This window comes from Thamnophis sirtalis, unplaced genomic scaffold, assembly GCF_051295495.1.
Source record: "Thamnophis sirtalis isolate CommonGarterSnake01/CBP01778 unplaced genomic scaffold, rThaSir2_p1.2 scaffold_11, whole genome shotgun sequence".
Taxonomy (NCBI): domain Eukaryota; kingdom Metazoa; phylum Chordata; class Lepidosauria; order Squamata; family Natricidae; genus Thamnophis; species Thamnophis sirtalis.
Window position 1 is genome coordinate 4,661,135 of NW_028261391.1, and position 22,788 is coordinate 4,683,922.

Here is a 22,788-nt window from a genome sequence, read left to right on the forward strand (position 1 = left end):
GCACAAAAAAGGTTGAAAAACACTGTTTTAGTCCAACCCCCTGCTTAGGCATGAAATATGTATTTCAGTATTTTTTTTAACTTGGCAACCCAAGAAATGTGGGCTCACTCAGCCGCCCGGAGTCCTATGGGATTGGGCGGCATATAAATGTTATTAAACTTCTAAACTATGTACATGCATATATCTGAACTAGACTGTGTTGTTCTGTGTCATATACCATAATTTAGGGATACACAGTTAGTTTTGCATCTATCCATCCATCCATCCATGTTTGTGTAGGGTAAAATTGGAGGTGGCGACCCTTTGAGAGCTGCATGCAACGACATTTCCTTTTAATGTATGCCGATTAGTGTACATTCAAAGTGACAATAAAGTTATTCTAAGTTCTTTAGGATTATTTTTTTGTGCTTAAAACGCTTTTCATTTCAACGTTTGACAACTCCAGTCTCTCCTGAGGAGAATCACAGGTTCTCCCTCAGAAGGGACTGCTGAGGAGCTACAATGCTCCTCCCCTCCTTCGCTCCTCCCACAGCGTTCTTATTCGTCCGCTGCGTTTGTGTTTCCCGAAGGCCTTTTGTCCTCTGCGAGGCCCCGTCTCTTCCCCCGGTTTCTTCCGGAAACGGAAGAGGCGGGGCCCCAAGCGTGGGGTGTCGGGGGAGTGGAAAGCGCGAGCCAGCATGGCGGCCCGCGGTCCTGTTGGGAAGCGTGGCGCCGGGTCCGGGGGCTCGCGTGGCTCGGACCCCCAAGAGGAGCCTCCGCCTCCGCTGCAGGCCGTCCTGGTCGCCGACAGCTTCAACCGCCGCTTCTTCCCCATTTCCAAGGACCGGCCGCGGGTGAGCTAGCGTCTCCCTTCCTCCCTCGTGGCCTCTTCGCTAGGTAGCCTGCAAGCCTTCTTGCTCCGGACTTCGACTCCCATCATCCCCTGCCAGCATGGCCCGGGACAGTGGGTTGAGAAAATTGCGGTCTCGCATCTCCAGATGGGGCGCCTGACTTGGTGCCCCAAAGCCATAGAGCTGCTAGTGGCCAGCCTGGACCAGGCTTTATGGGGATGATGGGAGGTGTAGTTCAGCCTATTTAAAGGGCAACAGCTTGACAGATCTGGATAGTTTTATTTTCTGCCATTCAGCCATAGAGCTGCTAGTGACCAGCCTGGACCAGGCTTTCTGAGGATGATGGGAGCTGTAGTCCAGCCTTTTTGGAGGGCAACAGCTTGACAGATCTGGATACTTTTTATTTTCTGCCATTCGGCCACAGAGCTTCTCGTGGCCAGCCTAGACCAGGCTTTCTGAGGATGATGGGAGCTGTAGTCCAGCCTATTTAAAGGGCAACAGCTTGGCAGATCTGGATAGTTTTTATTTTTCAGTTCTTTTTTGTCCTGGTCATGCTCTCCTAAGGAATTCTGGCCCTCATCAAAGGTTATACAGAGTAACAGGGTTGGAAGAGACCTTGGAGGTCTTCTAGTTCAATCCCCTCTGCTGAAGCAGGAGACCCTTTACCATTTCACATTACGTTGAATTCGAGCCCATAGTAAGTCAGATAACTTATGTTCATCTTACAGAAGCGGTGACCTTCGTATTATGACAAGTCAGAGGGCACCAAGGACTGCGCAGTTCAGTCCTGAGCTACAAATATTCTCTTCTGGTTTATGAAATGAGAGCAGACCACCCCTCCCTTTTAGCACTGATGATGTTACCTGGTTTGGTAATGAAATGTGCAAAAAAAAACAAACCAACCAAACTGGGAAAGCACAAAGGACTCCGTAGTTCAATCCTAAGCTACCAATATTCTTTTCTATCAATTTAATAAAGTTTTTAACTAAGCTAAAGCATGAAAAACCTTTATTTTATTCAGTCGAGCAACTGTCGGTGCCAATTGCATCTCTACTGAATGAAATGTCATTTTTATAGTTTGTATGGATTTTCTTTCAAATGTCTATGCTTTTGATAACTGCCTGTCATTTTACGCTTGACATCATTTATCTGATTATGAGGCAGGAAGTCAACTGCTAAAGTAACAATGTATTCTTTTGTATGCATGGAAAAAAATGATAGCTGGTTTGCTTCACTAAGTGTGACACTGCTACAATCTGTGATAATAAGCCATAATGTGGGTTGACTTTGGCATCTTGTATAGATCTAACATTTATTTAATAAACCCTCCCGATTAAAATATGGCTTTGAGTGCCAATTTATTGTAGTGGCTATAGGCACTACAGAAAATAGAAATAGAGATAGAAATAAAGAGGGTGTGAATTCTAGTTCCTGCCTCAGGCATGAAGTCAGCTGGGTGACTTTGAGAAGTTGCTGTATCTCAAATTAGGCAATTGCCAATAGTCAAAACTGACACGAAGGCAGAAAAAAAAGATTTAGCTGGTTAATGTCTATAGAGTTTCTCAGTCATCCAGTTCATGGTTGTCCCAAGGATACTTTTTAAGAGGCATCTGGACTTTCTGGTTTTTCTTTTGAAGAGATTTTTCTTCTCATCCAAGAAGCTTCTTCCGCTCTGACTGGATGGTGGGGAATAGACTCTCCATTCCCCACATCCAGTCAGAGCGGAAGAAGTTTCTTGGAGGAGAAGTGAGATGTCTTCAAAAGAAAAACCAGAAAGTCTAGTTGCCTCTTGAAAAAAGCACCTTTGGGACTCCAAGTGGCCTCAACGACTCTCTAAAAGGATGCAAATGACCAGCTGTCTGCAAGGAGTATAAATCTTTCCATTCCCCACTATCCAGTTAGAGCGGAGGAAGCTTCTTGGATGTCAAGCGAAACCTCTTCAAAGAAATACCAGTTGCCTCTTGAAAAAGCACCTTTGGGATTTAGCTGGTTATTTGAATACATAACTTATTCCAAACCAAACAAATTGCGTTTTCTGTTTTAAATCTGATTAAGTCCTTGGATGGGGTTGGCTTTGAAGACGAGACTGGCAGATTCATTTGAGAGATCTTGGATCTTGTAAGATTTCTACCAGTTGGAAGAGACAGTACTTAACTAAATAGATAAGTGATCCCTATATGTTCAAGGCATTGAAAAAGTACTTTGCACCTGATTTAAAAAGTACTTTGCACCTGATTCCAAAACTGGTTTTCCAAACTCTTTTGTGCCATACAGGTAGTCCTTGCTTAGTGACCAGTCCAAAGTCCCATCTGACTTCCCAAAAGTTATTTATGACCCAATTCCGATAGTTGCATACACCCAAGCCTTTGTGGATCTGGTTTTGCCAGAAACCAGACATAACTGCCAATTTTTGACAAAACTTAAATAGATCGTGGTCAGATGCCCGTTGGAAACTCTAAATGTTCATAAATGTAGTTTGGTTGCTGATTTCTCAAAATGTTATGTGACCGGGGGGGGGGGGCGGGGCAACTCATCGGAACCTCAAATACAGATCATCAGTAGCCCCCATTAGATCTGCTAGAACAGGGGTCTCCAAACTCAGCAACTTTAAGACTTGTGGACTTCCAACTCCTAGAATTCTCCAGCCAGCTCTGCTGTTCTGCTGGCTGCAGAATTCTGAGAGTTGAAGTCCACAAGTCTTAAAGCTGCCAAGTTTGAAGACCTCTGTGTTTAGTGCTTATATATCAGTTATGGGAAGACAGGCTAGGCAAAGTTTTCCAAACCCGCGTTGGTAAATATCCTCGTTCACTTCTCCATTGTCTGAGTCACTATCTTGCAAGTAATTCTGTATTGCTTTTGCAATGAAATGGTAAATGCGAGGGATAATTGAATGTTCCTACATCCAGTGGCGTGAAGAAAGAAAACTTCCAGTTTTTGAGGATGTGTGCAAAACATATTTCATTTCAGGTCTATTATGAAGTGCGTTTACCAAACTGCACAAATCTTTTTTCTTTCCTATGAAATAAATACAGCAGCTTATGTAGAAGGCATGGCACCTTTTGAGTTGTCCTACATATGGAAATGAATACATCCATTTAAGAGTAATTTTAGTCTGCCTTACCGCCAGGAGATAAAACTGGCTTTTCTAGATTGTCTTTTGCAGCAACCAGCTCATCCTGCACAGAATTAATTGCTGGCTATACATTTCTGCCTAACAACTAGTAAAAGCATCCAATTAACAGTAAACCTCTATTATTATAAGTTTTCAAAGGCTCCAGAGAAGCTTTCGTGTCAGAAAAGAATTTGGCCAGCTCTTAAGCTAAGCGGTTTTCCTGGGAATATTAAAATTTTGCTAGGAAATACATCACAACGATGGTTTCTGTGAAGTTGTTATTCCCATCGTTTTAGTTCCTAGATATATTTTCTCTTGTATCAGTGAAGATTCCAAAATAACTATTTTTAAGAAGAGATTTCTGGGCTGCTTGTTTTCATTTTGTACGCAGTGTTAGGTATTGTGGAGGATTTGTTGGGTTAAAATAGTTGGTATGACTTGAAGGAAGGGAGTTGAGCTAATTTTAACTTCTGAAGGACATCCTAGTTATGGACATTGTGGAGTTCAGAAGAATCTGGAAGAGAATGCAGAGAAAAAGGACTCCTTCAAATTACTGAGCCCTAGTCACTAACAGAAGGACGCGGTGGCTCAGTGGCTAAGATGCTGAGCTTGTCGATCAGAAAGGTTGGCAGTTTGAATCCCTAGTGCCATGTAATGGAATGAGCTCCCATTACTTTTCCCAGCTTCTGCCAACCTAGCAGTTCGATAGCATGTAAAAATGCAAGTAGAAAAATAGGAACCGCCTTTGGTGGGAAGGGAACAGCGTTCCGTGCGCCTTTGGCGTTGAGTCATGCCGGCCACATGGCCACGGAGACGTCTTCGGACAGCGCTGGCTCTTCAGCTTTGAAACAGAGATGAGCACCGCCCTCTATAGAGTCGAGAACGACTAGCACATATGTGCGAGGGGAACCTTTACCTTTGCCTTTAACCACTAACAGGTATAAAAATTATAACAACACCACAAGTTCTGCCCAGAAAGTACCTGGAAGTGGTACAGTTGACTGAAAAATGAAAATCATAATGCTTCTTCCAAAGCTTTTTTTTCCTGAATGATTGAACATTGCTCAAGGGTATTAAAGCGGCTCCAATATTCTTTGCAAACCAAACATGGAGCTAAAAGCCATTGTTGGGGGAAAAAAGATGTTATCCCGAGGGGGCACAGTGGTTAGGGTGCAGTACTGCAGGCCACTTCAGCTGACTGTTATCTGCAGTTCAGCGGTTCTAATCTCACCGGCTCAAGGTTGACTCAGCCTTCCATCCTTCCGAGGTGGGTGAAATGAGGACCCAGACTGTGGGGGCGATATGCTGACTCTGTAAACCGCTTAGAGAGGGCTGAAAGCCCTATGAAGCGGTATATAAGTCTAACTGCTATTGCTATTGTTATATTGGCTTCATTACTGAATCCAGACTCTGGCTAAGCTCTTTGTTTTAAGAATGCTCTTTATGTCTCTCCATTTGCCTTTGTCCCTGTGTGTGTGTGTGTATGTATGTGTGTATTTCTCTACCCAATTGCTGAAGCATCTTTAAATGACAACGTTGCGGCAGCTGTTATTATATTCCTCTGAAGGAGAATGTGGAAATGTCTTTCTTTGCCACCGCAGAGAAAAGGATCCGTTTATAAGAAGCGGTGCGCTCTCAGCAGGCAGCCGCAATCCTGTCTGTGCTTGGAAGCTGAATAGGGCTTGGCTCACTTGTGAAAAGTTCAAGGGATTCCCCAGCGCTGAAGCCCAGACTGGGATGTCGAAAACCGGTGTCCCTGATGGCGATGGCCAACTCCCCTTGTCTTGTTGCCAAAACAAGTACGCAAATGTCTCCCAAGGACTCACTGGGAGCCAAGCTCGCTCTACGGGATTGCCCTGGCCAGCCTGTCTGGCCTAGATAGAACCTTTTATGGCCGGATAGTGGAGGCTGCCGTTTCTGGATTTGTCACCTGTTCAGAGTAAGGATGATCCTGTAATTTATTGGTCTGGAAGGACAGATAACCCCAAGAGTTGCTCCTGGAGATATCCTGGGAGGGGCATCGTCGTATGATCCTTATCGCAAAATTGCAGTCAAGAGAAATGGAGTGTTGCATCAGGGGGCTGTTCCTGCGCCAAACTCTGAATACGGACTGATGCCAGCTCATGTTTATGATGAGTGTGTTGGGATGCCGTCTTGTCAAGTTGGAACTTGGCCTCCGTTAAGAGCAGGGAGCTTTTTCCATTGATAATGACCTCCCTGGGCTTTTTGATTGGCCTATCCAGATCAGGATCCAGAAAAGCAGCAAGGGAGGACTGGAACAAAAACTTTCCACTTCAGCTTGAGTCTCTCTAGTCCTGCCACTGTCTAGTTGCCAGAATGCCGTTCTCCAGGCAGGAGAGAGAGACTGACAGTAGTAAAGCGCTAATCAGGCTAGAACTGGAAGGGACCTTGGAGGTCTTCTAATCCAACCCCGTCCTCGAGCAGGAGACCCTGTACCATTTCAGACAAATGATTATCCAGTCTCTTCTTAAAGACCTCCAGTGAGGGAGTACCCACAACTTCTCAAAGCAAGCTGTTCCATCCATCCGTCCGCCCATCCGTCTCTGCCAGTCATATGTCTTATTTATTTATCTCAGAATCAGAATCACAGGTTTGGAAGGGACCTTGGAGGTCTTCTAGTTCACCCCTGTTCAAGCAGGAGACCCTATACCATTTTCAGTCAGGTGGCCTTCCCTCCTTCCTTCCTTCCTTCCTTCCTTCCTTCCTTCTTTCCTTCCTTCCTTCCTTCCTTCCTCCCTCCCTTCCTTCCTTCCTTCCTTCTCTTTCCCTTGCTTCTCTTTTCTTTTTTCCTTCCTGCTTTCCTTCCTTCTCTTTCTCTTGCTTCTCTTTTCTTTTTTCCTTCCTTCCTTCCGTCCCTCCCTCTCTCCCTCCTTCCTTCCTTCCTTCCTTCATGCCTTCCTTCCTTCTCTTTCCCTTGCTTCTCTTTTGTTTTTTCCTTCCTTCCCTCCCTCTCTCCCTCCCTCCCTCCTTCCTTCCTTCTCTTTCCCTTGCTCTTTTCTTTTTTCCTTCCTTCCTTCCTTCCTTCCTTCCTTCCTTCATTCATTCTTTCCTTCCTTCCGTCCCTCCCTCATTTTCTCCCTCCCTCCCTCGCTCCCTTCCTTCCTTCCTGTATCTTATTTATCTATCACAGAATCATAGCATCCCAGGGTTGGAAGGGACCTTCTGAGAGTTAGCAAAGTCAATGGGGAAGCCAGGTTCATCTAAGCACTGTGCTGCTAAGTTAACAGGTGCAGCGGTTCGCTTAACAACTGTGACACTAAAGGTGATAAAATGGGCCAAAACTCACTTTACAGCTGTCTCGCTTAGTAAACAGAAGTTTTGGGCTCATTTGCGGCCGTACGTTCGAGGACGAGCGGTACAAAGTTGTCCTGCTAGTCATGGTATCTTTCAAGTGCTTTGTACTTCAACATCAGCACGAAGGGCATTGCCAGCAGCATAGGGACTCCCTAAACATCTGGAAGGCACCAGTTGTCAGGGTTCCAAGTAACCAACGAAAGAAAACTCCAAGGCTAGAAGTTCCCCAAAGCTCCATTTTGTTAGAGATGTCACATTGGCACATCTGGGAAAACCCGAATCTGAAAGCTCCCAGGTTTTCTCCACCCAAGTGAAAGCCCAAATCCCTTCCCCAGCGCCCTCATGTCCATCCCATGGCCCAATCAGGCACCATCACAACTGGAGATGTCTCCCAGTCACGCCCCTCCAGGTGCAGGGCAAGGTGGCCTTGACTATCTGAGAAAGGAACGTTATTTAATAATAAAAAATTATTAAAAAATTTCCCACAGCAGTACATGTGGCAGGTCTGAAGGCCCAATGCAAAAGAGGGCTTCCAGGCCTGACACCAGTTCTATCTCTGGCTTAAGGCAGTTCCTGGTTTCTAATACTTTCCCCCCATGGTTTCTATTTTTTAATGAATACTCTCTTCTTGTTATTGTATTAGAAGGATTGTGTGACTCTTTAAATGTAAGCAGAACTGCAGATTACGGTGGGGTTGTTTTTCTGTCTGACTTTCCTTTGCTTCCCTAGGCTCTGATTCCTCTGGCAAATGTGGCTATGATAGAATATACCCTGGAATTCCTCACTGCGACGGGGGTGGAAGAAACTTTTGTCTTCTGCTGCTGGAAATCGGCAGAAATCAAGGAGCATTTACAGTAAGAGCGGTCATTTTCTCGGTCTCTCCCCCCAAAAAGGAGCCTTTTCCCTTTGCTTTTCATCTATTGCAGGGGGCAGCAGTCTGTGGCTCTGGAGCCGCATGTGGCTCTTTCATCCCTCTACTGTGGTTCCCTGCTGCCGGTCGGCACTGCAATTTTGAGAGGAGTTTCCGGGTTTTTTGGGGTGTGTGTGTGTGTGGAAGCAGGGCATGCCAGGAGGAGACTCTATGGCAAGGGGTGGGTTTTCCGGCCAGCTCCACAATTGATAGGGCTTCCGGTTAGGACAGGTAGAGGAAAAAGGACGCTGCGCTGGGAGGAGACTCTATGGTGGGGGAACCGGATTTCCGGTCTGCTCCAGAATTGAATGGGGGGAGGGGGGGTTCCAGTTAGGACTATTGTAGCTCTTTGAGTATTTAAGATCGCCGACCCCTGGTCTATTGGAATTCGAGATGGCTGAAGACGGACAGAAGGCGGTTGTCAGATAAATGTCACTAAGTGATACCAATAAAATATAATATTTGTGGCTCTGGATTGAAATGAGGGGCCCTTGGTGCTCTCTGAGCTTGGTTGTTTTTTGGCAGATGTTTTCTTTTTTTTTCAGACTAGCAGATTTTATATTATTATTTTTTCCCTTCTACAACACCTTACAGTCATTACATCAACATTGTTATGTCATCATACCTGTACATGTATATAATATTTTGCTTCTATATTTACACACTTTATACACACACAGACACACACACACAGACACACACACACACACACACACACACACACACACACACACACACACACACACACACACACACACACACACACACACACACATATATATATATATATATATATATATATATATATATATATATATATATATATATATATATATAGTTTTTTGGCTTAATTAATTTTATTCTTGTTTTGCAGCCATTTGTACCAATTGTTCCAAATTTCATAATAATCTGACTCTTCTTTATCTTTTAATTTCAGTGTTAATTTGTCCATCTCTGCACAATCCAGAAAGTTTTTTTCATCGCTAATTCGTCCGAGGGGATATTATTTTGTTTCCAGCATTGGGCAAATGCTATTCTAGCTGTAGTTAGCAGATGTGTTAATATGTACTTAATTTTCTTTGTATATTTCCCTTTGATTATTCCCAGTAGAAAGATTTCGAGTTTGTATTTTATCTGTTCTCCTGTAATTTCTTGCACCCATTTCCAAATTTTTGTCCAATATTTTTGTGTTTCCGGGCAGGTCCACCATATGTGATAATAAGTCCCTTGTACTTTTTTACACTTTCAGCAGGTCGGCTTCATGTTTGGGTACATTTTAGCCAATCTTTTGGTGATAAATGCCAACGATAAAACATTTTGTATATATTTTCTTTTAAGTGTTGCTGATCGTGTTAGTTTATAATTTGTGTTCCAAATTCTTTCCCAATCCACTAGATCTTGCAGATGCTTCATGACCCTAACTAGGTAACATGTTGTTTCTTGTCTCTGATTTTTTCCCCCCCCACTCCAGAAACTCTAAGTGGTGCTGCCCGACATCCCCCAACGTTGTGCGGTTTGTCATCTCAGATCTCTATCGTTCCCTCGGCGACGTTTTGCGCGATGTTGATGCCAAGTCCCTTGTTCGTTCCGACTTCATCCTTGTCTCGGGAGACGTGGTGTCCAATATTAATATTTCTACAGCATTACAGGAGCACAGGTGGGTGTTCAGGAGAAAGGCACGGGTAGTCCTCGACTTACGGCCACAACAGAGCCCCAAAATTTATGTCACTGAGCAAGACAGTTGTTACGTGAGTATTGCCCCATTTTACGACCTTCCTTGCCACAGTTGTTAAGCGCATCACTGCAGTGGTCAGGTTAGTAACAGGGTTTGTGAAGCGAATCTGACTTTGTTTACGTAGAAAGTGGCAAAGGAGGAAATCACATGAAATTCAGGCGCTTGGCAATCGACTCATATTTATGATGTCATAAATGGACGCCAATTGCCAAGCTGCAGCCATCATGAATATGAGTCGATTGCCAAGCGTCTGAATTTCAATCAGGTGACCATGGAGATGCTGCAATGGCCATGTGAATAACAGTCATAAATCAAAGGTTTTTTTTGGTGCCATTGTAACTTTGAATGGTCACTAAATGAACTGTTGCAAGTTGAGGACTACCTTTATGCTAGAAGGGTTTGGATAAAGTAGACCAGATTTCTGTTTTTAATAAAGCAACCAGTCATATCTTTGAAGTGACTTTGAAATGAGATGGGCTGCAAATAAATTTAATAAATAAGTAATGTCATTCTGTGAAGTTCAAACAGTCACTAAATGAACTGTTGTAAGACAAGGACTACCTCCAAAAGCCTTTGATGGGGAGAAACATGGGCCAGTCCTGGAGGTTGAGGAAAGCTCAGACGAGGACTCTGCGTTGGAGGCAGAGAGGGAGCTAGACAGCAGCAAGGCAGAGGAACAGCTGGAGCCTGTTCCCAGTGTGCGCATGCGCAGAGCTGCTGGAAGACAAGAACAACTAGGAAAGCAGGGTCGACTTGGGAGTATAGCCACACCTTGAAGGTGATTGGCCCCTCCCAGAGGAAACAAAAGAGGAATGAACGGGGAGGGGACTTTTGCAGGAAACAATCCGTTCATTTGTTCTGGAAAGTTCTGTTTGTGATTATAAGAGAGTCTGCCAAGTTTTGCTTTGCCCTGTGTTTTGGAAACTAGTCATCTGGCAGCGCTGCAAACGAGATAAGGTGCGTGTGGATAAACATTCCTCTGAAAGACTGTTTGCCAAAGCCTTGCTGACTGTGAATGGAATGAATTCACAGTCATGTAAATAAAAGAGGTTTTGTCAGGACCAAGACTTTGCTTCTTGATTTCTAAGGAAGTTTGGGTCAGAACAGACCTTCTGGCAGGAAAGATGTGTTGCTATCTTATCTGTGAGTGTCCTTTAATAGTATTATTATACAACTGAATTTGTCACTCTCTCCTGGTACAGGACACGGCGTAAAATGGAGAAGAATGTATCTGTGATGACGATGATATTTCAAGAGTGTTCACCAGGTCATCGGGGCCGATGTCCGGAGGATGATATTATCCTGGTCATGGACAGTGTTACGAAACGGGTGCTCCACTATCAGCGGAAGCAAGGCCTCCACCATTTCGGTTTTCCTCTGGTGCGTGTGAATCAACGAGCAAGAGTCAAGCAGCCGGTTTTGCTACGAGTTTAAGAGGCCACTTGACTTAAAGCTGGCAAGGATGAGAAACGCCCTATTCAGATCTGTGGACTTCAATCCCCAGAACTCCTCAACCAGCAAAGCTTTCTGGGAGTTGAAGTCCCAAAGAATTCTGGGAGTTGAAGTCTTAAAATGGCTAGGGTTGAGATACACTTATGTTAATAGCTAACAGAATAGAATGGCGCCTTTCAAGGCCCAGTACGGTCATACTAGTGGTGGGTTTCTATTTTCTGTACTACCAGTTCGCTTGCGCTCGCATGCGCTGAAGCGTCTGGGTGGGTGGGCGGAGCCTCCCACCACTGCCACTGCCAGTTCGCCCGATCCGGGCCGGACCGGGAGCAACTCACCTCTTGAGTCATAATCTGCTATGACATTCATTGAATTTGGTACCTGGTGCATTTTGACGAGAAAACTTTGTCCTGGTACTCATGGAATTCAATTCTCACCGGTTCAGAGTTGAGCCAGCCTTCCATCCTTCCAAGGTGGGTAAAATGAGAACCCAGATTGTTGGGGGCATTTGGGCTGACTCTGGAAACCACTCAGAGAGGGCTGTAAAGCACTAAGAAGTGATATATATATATAAGTCTTAAGTGCTATTGCTATACTGATTTTTGTTTGAGCTGGAGTGATTTCCCCCTGTGGTCTAATCAGAATCAATACAATACAATAGCAGAGTTGGAAGGGACCTTGGAGGTCTTCTAGTCCAACCCCCTACTTAGGTAGGAAACCCTATACCATTTCACACAAATGGCTATCCAACATCATCTTAAAGACTTCCAGTGTTGGGGCATTCACAACTTCTGGAGGCAACTTCTGTTCCACTGATTAATTGTTCTGTCAGGAAGTTTCTCCTCAGTTCTAAGTTGCTTCTCTCCTTGATTAGTTTCCACCCGTTGCTTCTTGTCCTACCCTCAGATGTCTTGGATAATAGTTTGACTCCCTCTTCTTTGTGGCAACCACTGAGATATTGAAAGACTGCTATCATGTCTCCCCTAGTCCTTCTTTCTATTAAACTAGACATACCCAGTTCCTGCAACCGTTCTTCATATGTTTTAGTCCCCAGTCCCCTAAACATCTTTGTTGCTCTTTTCTGCATCCTTTCTAGAGTCTCCACATCTTTTCTACATCTTGGCGACCAAAACTGAATGCAGATCAGATTAGAATAGAGCTGAAAGGGAGCTTGGAGGTCTTCTAGTCCAGCCCCCTGCTCGAGCAGAAGATCCTATACCCGTGATGGCAAATCTATGGCACGCGTGCCAGAGGTGGCACCCAGAGCCCTCTCTGTGGGCACGCACGGCGTCGCCAGCTGCTACTGGAGCATGTATGTTGCGCTGGAGTGCCAGAACCCGGAAGAGAGCAGCTGGCCGTTGTGCATGTGCGCAGCAGCCCCCTGCTCTTCCAGGTTCCATCACGCTCCAGCTGTTCCCTTCCGGGTTGCGGCACTCCAGCGCACATGCACCTGCTCCCGTTTCAGCACTCGGTGCCGAAAAGGTTAGCCGTCACTATCCTAGACCATTTCAGACAAGTCTCTGTCCGGTCTCTTCTTAAAAAAGTCTCTTCTAGAAACCCAGTTCCCCTATTGAAATTCCCAGCTAGCAGAGAGTAGAATTGGCAGTGAATGGAATAGGTCCAAGTCTTCACTCTATTTTTTTAAAAAAATATTTTTAAAACAAACAAAAACAAAACAACATATTACAAAGAACTTTCCTCAATTTCGTCAAGCATGTCGTTTGGTTACAAGCTTTTGTGCATCAGTTTTCACAATTAGAAATAAGATCACTGGTTGTCCATCAAACTTAACTAAATACATCACTATCATTGAGCATTATGTGTTCAGGTTACCATTAATATTCCTTCATTTCAAGCAAACCTTATTTCCTTAAATCCTTAATTATCTATTAAGTAACAATAAATCTTTATAAGATTATAGAATCACCTATCTCTATCTATTGGCCTTACACAAATAAAAATAAAAATAAATTCCCATCGACTTCATCATTAATTTCAATTATCCACAATGTCACCAATCATCCATAGAGTATACAATACTTATAGTGTGACATATTCAACTCCAGTGGTAATTTTCCATTGTTAATCCAATGTTAGTTATTAAATATTTCAATTCGTGTATGTATCAATTATTCATTCCATCATCATTAGTCCATTTAACATATAAAAATCTTTCCAGTATAACGTGATCAATACTTACAATTATGCATAACGTTCAAATCATCCCACTCTTATACATTAGATTCATTATTGTCCTTTATATATATCATATGATCAAGCACTCTATTTCATAGGAAAAAAAACTTTCATAGCAATGACTGTGACTTTCTAGTAATACGTGTCTTCACTATATTTTTGTCGTTGTTGTTCTAGAATCTTTTTCAGGGCAGTGTTGACGAAGTTCAAGTACGGAACGATTTGCTAGACTGCCATATCAGCCTCTGTTCTCCCCAGGTACGTGGCATGAAAAGCATCGGGAATCACGCGAAGCTCGGTTGGGTTCTGTCTCCATCCCGCCAACTTCCAATTTGCTTAATCATGGTTGGGTGGATGGCTCCAGGAGACTGCGACCCTCATAAACGCATGCCAGCTGCCAGGCGTCCAGATTTTGATCACATGACTGTGGGGATGCCGAAACGGTCGTGAGTCTGAAGAACGGTCCTAAGTCACTTTTTTCAGCGCCGTTGTAACTTGGAACGGTCACTAAGTGAGAACTAAAGTGAGAACTGCCTGTAGTGACATACGTGTTCCTTTGTGCACTTCAGTCCGTGTAGGTAGTCCTCGACGTACGACCACAGTTGAGCCCAAAGTTTCTCGAGAAATTCGTTACGTGACTTTTGACCCATTTTACAACTTTTCTTGCCACCTCTGTTAAGTGAATCATTCCAGTTGTTGAATTAGTAACACGGTTGTTAAGTGAATCTGGCTTCTCCATTGACTGCTTGTCAGAAGGTCACAGAAGGGGATCACATGACCCCGGGATGCTGTGGCAGTTGTAAATATCAACCACTTGCCAAACATCCGGATGTAAATCACATGACCAGGGGATTGCTGTGATGATCGTAAGTTTGAAAAACGGTCATAAGTCATTTTTTCAGTGCCGTTGAAACTTCAAACGGTCACTAAGCGAATTGTTAAGTCGAGGACTACCTGTACTTAGGATGAGACACATTGGTAGTTTTTCGTGCCAAAGGTGGAGATTTCTCTTGGTGTATTGGTCTCGTTTCAGACAGAATCATAAAATTAAAGTTGCATAAAATCAACTGTCGGAGTTCCAAATAGCATCCAAAATTAAATCAGAGTCCAAGGCAAAGGATTCCTCAAAGTTCCAATTGATTAAGAGAGCCATGTTGGCACATCTGGGAAAACCCGAATCTGAAAACTTCCCGGTTTTCCCCACCCAGTTGAAAGTTCAAGATCCTGCCCCCACACCCACAAATCCATCCCATGGTCCAATCATCCAATGCCATTCTGGCAGTTTCACCCATCCAGTTCCGGTCAGGTGCAGAGACAAAGGATGACCTTGGTTTTCTAGAAAGAACTTTGTTATAGCTACTTATCATCTAACTCCTTACAATCCCCCCCCCCCCCATTTTCCCACCATAGAAATTGCCTAGCAGAATAACAGAAAGTGTGGCAGGCCAAAGATCCGAAAGGAAAGATGGCTGCAGGCCTGACATCAACCTTGTTTTGTTCTTCTTTTGTAGGTGGCCGAGCTGTTTACGGATAATTTTGATTATCAAACTCGGGATGACTTTGTCCGTGGCTTGTTGGTGAACGAAGAGGTAAATACGTAGCGGAGGCGTCTGTGGCCGAGTGGTAGTCCTGTTCCAAATCATGAAGGTTTAGGGCAGGGGTTGGCAACCTTAAACACTCAAAGAACCACAAAGGTCCTAACTGGAAGTCTCTTCTTCAATTCTGGAGCTGACCGGAAGACTGATTCCCCCACCATAGAGTGTTCAGAATGATAGCCGAAATCGTGCGCTCCCCCATGCTCCGGAGGCCGGAAACAGGCTCATTCAACAGACAGCTTTTCTCTTATTTTTCAGGTCCTGGGCAACCAGATCCACATGTACGTGACGTCAGAAGAATACGGTGCCTCCGTTTCCAATTTGTCGATGTACGAGTCGGTGTCCTCCGACATCCTGCAGCGCTGGGTCTATCCCGTCACCCCAGAAATGAACTTCATCAACGAGAAGCCGAGCTGCACTCACTCCCGCCACAATATCTACCGGGGGGCAGAAGTGAGCCTGGGCCATGAGAGTGTGCTGGAAGAGAATGTTCTCATTGGGCAAAGAACATCCGTGGGCACGAAATGCTGCATCACCAACAGCGTCATTGGGCCCAATTGCAAAATAGGTGCGTCGCGATGCCCACAAAATAGGACCATGTTTGGGGGCCTGAGGAGTCCTGGTGTCGACCTCTGGGTGCAGAAAACATGACGGGAAGAAGTCTTAATACAGATAGTCCTCGACTTACGACCACAACAGCGCCCCAAATTTCTGTGGTTAAACAAGGCATTTGTTGGAGTTCTGCCCCATGTTATGACCTCATTTGACTCGGTCATTAAGTGAATCCCTGCAGTTGTTAAGTTAGTCACCCAGTTGTTCAGTGAATCTGGCTTCCTCAATGATATTGCTCGCCACGAGGTCGCAAAAGCAGATCACCTGACCCCGCGAGACTGCGGCCGTCATAAATATGAACCAAGTTGCCGAGCGGCTGGATTTTGATCCATGTGACCACATGGAGGCTGCAACGGCTGTAAGTGTGTGAAACGGTCACACTTTTTTCCCCAGTGTGCCGTTGTAATTTTGAGCGGTCGCTAAATGAAGTGTTGTAAGTCGAGGACAACCTATAATTGTTGAACCGCAGAGGGGAGGTGATGTAAAATATGAGGGCTGGATCAAACGACTGTTCCCATCGCAGAGATTTGGTGCAGTTGCTAATTTACTGGAGGGGAATTTGCAGCTAACTGACTTTCAGAGGCAAAAATCACACAGGGAGAAAATGTTGGGTGGCTTGCAGTGGTCTAGACCAGGGGTCTCCAATCTTTCGGACCTCAGGGACCACTAAATTCATCATTTTAAATCCCGCAGACCACTAATATGATCTGCCTAATGACCGGCTGGGTGGGCATGGCTAGGTGGTCAAGTAACTAGGTAGGCGTGGCCAACATGATGTCACTCACATCGAGGGCGTCTCTCCAGCCTCTACTTGCCCCTCCCCTCCCAGCCACTCCTCTCCACCCCGCCCGGGCTCCTTAGGGCCCCAACAGGAAACAGTTGCTGGAGCTGAGCAGCCACCGGGAGAAAGAGTTGGCAAAACAGCTAAGTTCCAATTGGATCAGACTGAGAAGGAGACTCAGCAGAAGCTCCTCACTGAGGACTAGGAGCATGGGCTTTCCAAGCAGAGGGAAGACCTGCGGGAGTGCAAGGGCAGGTACTGGCTCCTGGAGGCTCAGCGGGCTGAGATGGTCAGCCAGTTCCAGGCCATGATGCAGCCCCACTGGAACGAGGCCCTCCGACTCTTCGCCACCAGCGGTGCTTCCCTCCAGCCTTCACCCAAAGCCCCCCACCAGAAGGCCAAAGCAGACCCCCAAATTGGAATTTCTGCCCCCCTCCGACCCCCACAAAAAGACCCCCAAGGGGGAGACTCTCTGCAGCCACACAAACGTTCATTTTTGCTGCAGTTCTTAAGCGAATCTGGCATCCCCCATTGACTTTGGAAGCCAGCTGGCACATTATAAATGATGATCACACATGACTCCAGGATAGTGCAATTCTCAGAAATACATGCCAGACGACCAGCACCCAAATTTTGGTCATGTGGCCATTGGGTGAGTACCTTTTTCCAGGCAGTCGTAACTTTCAACGCTCACTGAAGCAATGGTTGTAAGTCGAGGACTGTCTGTAAACATGGCTTAGGAGCGGCGAGAGTTTACATAAAGTGCTAAAGAAAAACAAGCCATTGTATGCTGTGGGACAAGGAATAGACCCAACTAACTTAGCTGTTGTAAGCAAACACCTGGATGAGTACGGCATAAAGTGATGGTTTGTTTTTTGGGTACTGAACAGGTAACGGTGTCCTTCTGGACCGGGCATTCCTGTGGAACGATGTCCATATAGGAGACGGTGTAAAAATCTATCAGTCCATCGTTTGTGACGAGGCAGAGGTGAAGGAAGGTGTAACGTTGAACCCTCATTGCGTCCTTACTTCCCAGGTGAGTTAGAGGAGGCATGTTTTCGTTATCCTTTTATTTTTGCTCTGGGAGAGCAATGTTTCTTAACCTTGGTATCCAAAAGGTGCTTTTTTTTTTTCAAGAGGCAACTGGTTGTTGTTATTAGTTGTGAAGTCGTATCCGTCCCATCGCGACCCCATGGACAACGTTCCTCCAGGCCTTCCTGTCCTCCACCCTCCTCTGGAGTCCATTTAAGCTCAGCTTTTGAAGCATTGGCAGAAGTGAAAATGGGGAAGGCCACTTTGGAGCCAGAGTAGGAGCAGTTGATAAAATAATAATGTTACATTTTCTTGTTCACATATACATACAGTATTTAGGCAACTTGTTGCAGCCTTGTTGTAGTGAATAGGCAAGCTGTCTCCACACAATTGCTACACACCAGACCCTCGGACTAGAACCAAGATGCTGGTTGTTGGTTGTTAGTTGGGAAGTTGTGTCTGACCCATCATGATCCCATGGACAATGTTTCTCCAGGTCTTCCTGTCCTCTACCCACCTCTGGAGTCCATTTAAGCTCACGCCTATGGCTTCGACGACTCCATCCAGCCACCTCATTCTCTATTGTACCCTTCTTCTTTTGCCCTCAATCATTCCCAGCATTCTCCTCCAAGTGAGTCCTTCCTTCTCATTAGGTGGCCAAAGTATTTGAGTTTCCTCTTCAGGATCTGGCCTTCTAAAGAGCAGTCAGGGTTGATCTCCTCTAGGACTTGTTAGGAATATAATTCTAACGGCTGGGTTGGCAATATATAAATCATGTAACAATGCTATACCTGTTTCTTTAAATCATGCTGTAAATGTGATTGGTTGCTGTTTCCTCAATTGGCCATAAGATGGAGTCAGAATCACTGTTAGATGCTGATCAGATCTGAGTGTTTTGGAAGCTGGCTGTTAGAAGTGCCGTATAGTGATCAACGTGAGCTATTGTAAGTTTTGCAACTGCTAGCAAACTTTGTGTGCCGGACTGTTTGTATGATTATGGACTATGTTATTTGGATTATCCCTTAACTGAAAGACGTTGATTGCTGACTGTCTTAACCGTGTATGACTTGGACTGTTTGATGGCCTCTGATACCTCTATTTCCACGAAAGTAAAAGCCTATTTAAACTGCAGTGTCTCCGTATGCTGCTTTGTGTGCTCTCCAACAACACTCTCACAACGCTTCTCTGAGCGCACTCGCTCTCCCAACGGGGAGCTTACCTAACACTGGTTATGGGCCCAGGTTATACCAGACGTGCCTAAAGGACCAGTTGGATCGCCTTGCAGTCCAAGAGACTCGCAGGAGTCTTCTCCAGCACCAGAGTTCAAAGGCCTCCATTCTTTTGCAACTGGACTTTCTGTTTTTTCTTTGAAGACGTTTCGCTTCTCATCCAAGAAGCTTCTTCAGCTGTGACTGGATGGTGGGGAAGGAGAAGATTGATACGCCTTGCAGACAGCTGGTTATTTGCCTCCATTGGGAAGGAATCTAAAACCTTCCCTTCCCCACCATCCAGTCAAAGCTGAAGACGCTTCTTGGATGAGAAGCGAAAGGTCTTCAGAGAAAAAATAGAAAGTCCAGTTGCCTCTTGAAAAAGCACCTTTGGGACAACTGTGAGCTGGATGACGGAGAATCTCCATAGACATCTTACGATAGGTGAACTTTAATGCCCAGAATGCTGGCTAAGGAATTCTGGAACTTGAAGTCATCACATCTTCGAGTTGGTTGCAGATCCTTAAATGGGGGTCAAAGGTGGGAAATCAAAGCATCTTGAGACAAATAAAACGCCACCCACCATTTGCCTTGTCCCTCTTCGGTCTACTCCGAATACATTGGCAGTTTCAAAAAGCAGGGTCCTTATTCATCTGGTGGATGTCTGACCGTTAGTAGAAGCCCCCCGACAGAAACTTGAATGCCCTCCTAAATCAGTGTGGTGTCAAGCACAGGAAATCAGGAGTCCAGGACCTTCAAATGAATTTGTAGGTTTTGTTGTTGTTAGTTGCGAAGTCGTGTCCAACCCATCGCGACCCCATGGAACATATTCTTCTAGGCCAGTGCTTCTCAACCTTGGCCCACCTGAAGATGCGTGGACTTCAACTCCCAGAATTCCCCACCCAGCTCTGCTGGCTGGGAGATTCTGGGAGTTGAAGTCCATGCATCTTCAGGTGACCAAGGTTGAGAAACACTGCTCTAGGCCTTCCTGTCCTCTACCATCCTCTGGAGTCCATTTAAGATCATGCCAACTGCTTCGGTGACTCCATCCAGCCACCTCCTTCTCTGCCATCCCCTTCATCTTTTGCCCTCCATCCTTCCCAGCATGAGGCTCTTCTCCAGGGAGTCCTTCCTTCTCATTAGGCAGCCAAAGGATTTGAGTTTCATCTTCAGGATCTGGCCTTCTAAAGAGCAGCCAGGGTTGATCTCCTCTAGGACTGACCGGTTGGATGGCCTTGCAGTCCAAGGGACTCGCAGGAGTCCTTCTCCAGCACCAGAGTTCAAAGGCCTCCATTCTTTGGCGTTCAGCCTTTCTTCTTCACTACAACCATTCATTGCAATTGTAGGTTTATTGTACGCTAAAGCTCTCCGCTAGAATCTGGAAATAGAAACTACTAATGGTGAAAACAAATTGGCGGTAGATAAGAGTCAAAGGAATTGAAGGTGGGCTCGTCTTAGCTCTCTTGTGGATATGAAGGGACTCCAGACTGATGATGCGTTTGACCCCTTCAGCCTGGTCCTCTCCTACAGGCCGTCTCAGATCCTTATTCTCAAGATTACAACCTTTCCCCATCCTTATATGCAGGAACTGGGTAGGTCTAGTTTAATGAAAAGAAGGACCAGGGGAGACATGATAGCAGTCTTCCAATATCTCAGGGGTTGCCACAAAGAAGAGGGAGTCAAGCTATTCTCCAAGGCACCTGAGGGCAGAACAAGAAGCAATGGGTGGAAACTAATCAAGGAGAGAAGCAACTTAGAACTGAGAACAAATTTCCTGACAATGAGAACAATCAGTGAAATAACTTGCCTCCAGAAGTTGTGAATGCCCCAACACTGGAAGTCTAAGAAAATGTTGGATAGCCATTTGTCTGGAACAGTATAGGCTTTCCTGCCTAGGCAGGGGGTTGGACCGCCAAGGTCCCTTCCAACTCTGCTATTGTATTGTATAATTTTTATCTAAACAGTTTATAATGGAACGCAGCACCCTGTCCTTCCCCCAGCCCTGCTGAAGCCTGCAGAGTGCTCCTGGGGGCCGGAGAGGACAAAAAAAAATCTTTTTTTCTTACTTACCTCTTCGAAATCTTGGTGCGCCTTATACACCAGTGCGTCTTATGGTCCAAAAAATATGGTATATGAATTGAGGTGGGGGGGCTTGAATCCTGCAAGCCTTTTTTTGATTTCCCGGAGGGAGTAAATGTGGAAACGTTGCTTAATTGTAGGTGGTGGTGGGCCCTAACAAGGCCTTTCCAGAAGGCACAGTCCTATCCTTGCATCCTGCAGATGAAGAAGAGTATGATGATGATGAGTTCAGCGACGAGGAGGGTGTGAACAAGGAGAAGAGCAAAGTGAAGCAGAAAGGTACGGGGAGAACTTGGTCCCCGGGATTTGTTGGAGAACGAGACTGTTCTGTGGTTTTCTAAGGGTGCCACAATAGCAGTCGGACCTGGTTACTTGAGAGACCGCCTCCTGCCAGTCACCTCCCAAAGACCTATTAGATCCCACAGACTAGGCTTCCTCCAAATTCCATCTGCCGGCCAATGTCGGCTGGCGACCCCCCCGGGGGAGGGCCTTCTCTGTGGCTGCTCTGGCCCTATGGAACGATCTCCCCGTTGAGATCCGGACCCTTACTACCCTTCCAGCCTTCCGCAAAGCAACTAAGACCTGGCTGTTCCGGCAGGCCTGGGGCTGTTGAATTATCCAGCCCAATTCGAGGTTACGATTGTTGTTGAATTTTTTAAAATTGCTGCTTTCTATTTTTATTTTTGTACCCCCCTCCCCTTTTTATTGTTAGCCGCCCTGAGTCTTCCGGGAATAGGGCGCCATACAAGCCAAATAAATCAAATCAAATCAGTCTTCCAATATCTGAGGGGCTGCCACAAAGAAGGGGGGGAGGGGGCAAACTATTCTCCAAAACTCCTGATGGCAGGACCAGAAGCAATGGGTGGAAACTAACCAAGGAGAGAAGCAACCTAGAACTAAGGAGAAATTTCCTGACAGAACCCATTAACCAGTGGAACGACTTGCTACCAGAGGTTGTTGGGTGCTCTTATCACTGGAGGTTTTTAAAAAGAGACCGGACAGCCATTTGTCTGACATGAGTCTCCTGCTTGAGCAGGGGATTTGGACTAGCGGACCTCTTAAGGTCCCTTCCAATTCTGTGACTCTGTTATTCTCTTCTGCCTTTTCGCCATAGAGTCTTCACTTGGGAGCCTGCTAAGGATTTAAGGATAAGGATTAATAACTGCTAAGGATTAAGCAGCTAGAGAAAGAATCTGCTTTGAATGAGTAGGTGGGAAGGAGATGATGATGGAGTGGTGGAGGGAAAGTGGGCTCCAGCCTCTGACTCCTATTTGGATACAGTTGAAATCCCCTTTTCCAGCCATTTTATTTTACTCAGCTTTTGTTGTTCTTGTGGTGCAAATACCTTCTTTTTTTTAAAATTAGAATTGTGTCCTTCCTTTCGTTCAAGAGCTTTAGCTGTTTTATATATATATATATAGCTCTCTCTCCTCCTACTTTTTGACAAAAGAGAATATTTGTAGCTCAAGGGTGAACTGTGGGGTCCTTGGTGCTCTCTGAGCTTTGTGGTTTTCTTGCAGACGTTTCATTACCAAACTAGGCAACATCATCAGTGCTCCCTCCTAGGTTTCCCCCAATATTGCAAGGGACGTCAGGCAGAGAGAGAAATTTTTGGTGGCCAAGAACAGACCTGCGCCTCGGTGTCCTTGATCCTAGTTCCAGACCTGTCAGCATCAGGGAAATCAGGAGGTCCAAGCAGTTCAAATGCATATAAAGATTTATTGTAAGCAAAAGCTGTCTACAAGAATCTGAACTACTAACGGTCATGGGAAATTAGCAGGAGAATAGAAAGGAATTCAAGATGGGCTGGATTAGATCTCTTGTGGGCGCGAAGGGATTTGTGACTGTTGATGCATTTGGCCCCTCCCTCGGATTCAACTTGATCATTTCCTACAATACCTTTACCATCACTTCATGTACCGTATTTTTCAGAG

The 22,788-nt window shown here is 45.4% G+C and overlaps 1 protein-coding gene across 1 annotated transcript in view; it reads left to right on the forward strand.

Annotated features, from left to right (window-relative positions):
- The first annotated feature begins 646 nt into the window (after positions 1 to 646).
- EIF2B5 (eukaryotic translation initiation factor 2B subunit epsilon) overlaps positions 647 to 22,788 on the forward strand; it is a 30,956-nt gene continuing 8,814 nt past the window's right edge. The window contains exons 1-9 of the mRNA XM_087725095.1: positions 647 to 833; positions 7,987 to 8,111; positions 9,639 to 9,824; positions 11,105 to 11,282; positions 13,725 to 13,805; positions 15,059 to 15,136; positions 15,401 to 15,710; positions 17,426 to 17,571; positions 20,995 to 21,133. Coding sequence (XP_087581221.1) covers positions 678 to 833; positions 7,987 to 8,111; positions 9,639 to 9,824; positions 11,105 to 11,282; positions 13,725 to 13,805; positions 15,059 to 15,136; positions 15,401 to 15,710; positions 17,426 to 17,571; positions 20,995 to 21,133 — 1,399 coding nt within the window. The 5' untranslated portion in view covers positions 647 to 677. The remainder of the gene's footprint in view (positions 834 to 7,986; positions 8,112 to 9,638; positions 9,825 to 11,104; positions 11,283 to 13,724; positions 13,806 to 15,058; positions 15,137 to 15,400; positions 15,711 to 17,425; positions 17,572 to 20,994; positions 21,134 to 22,788) is intronic.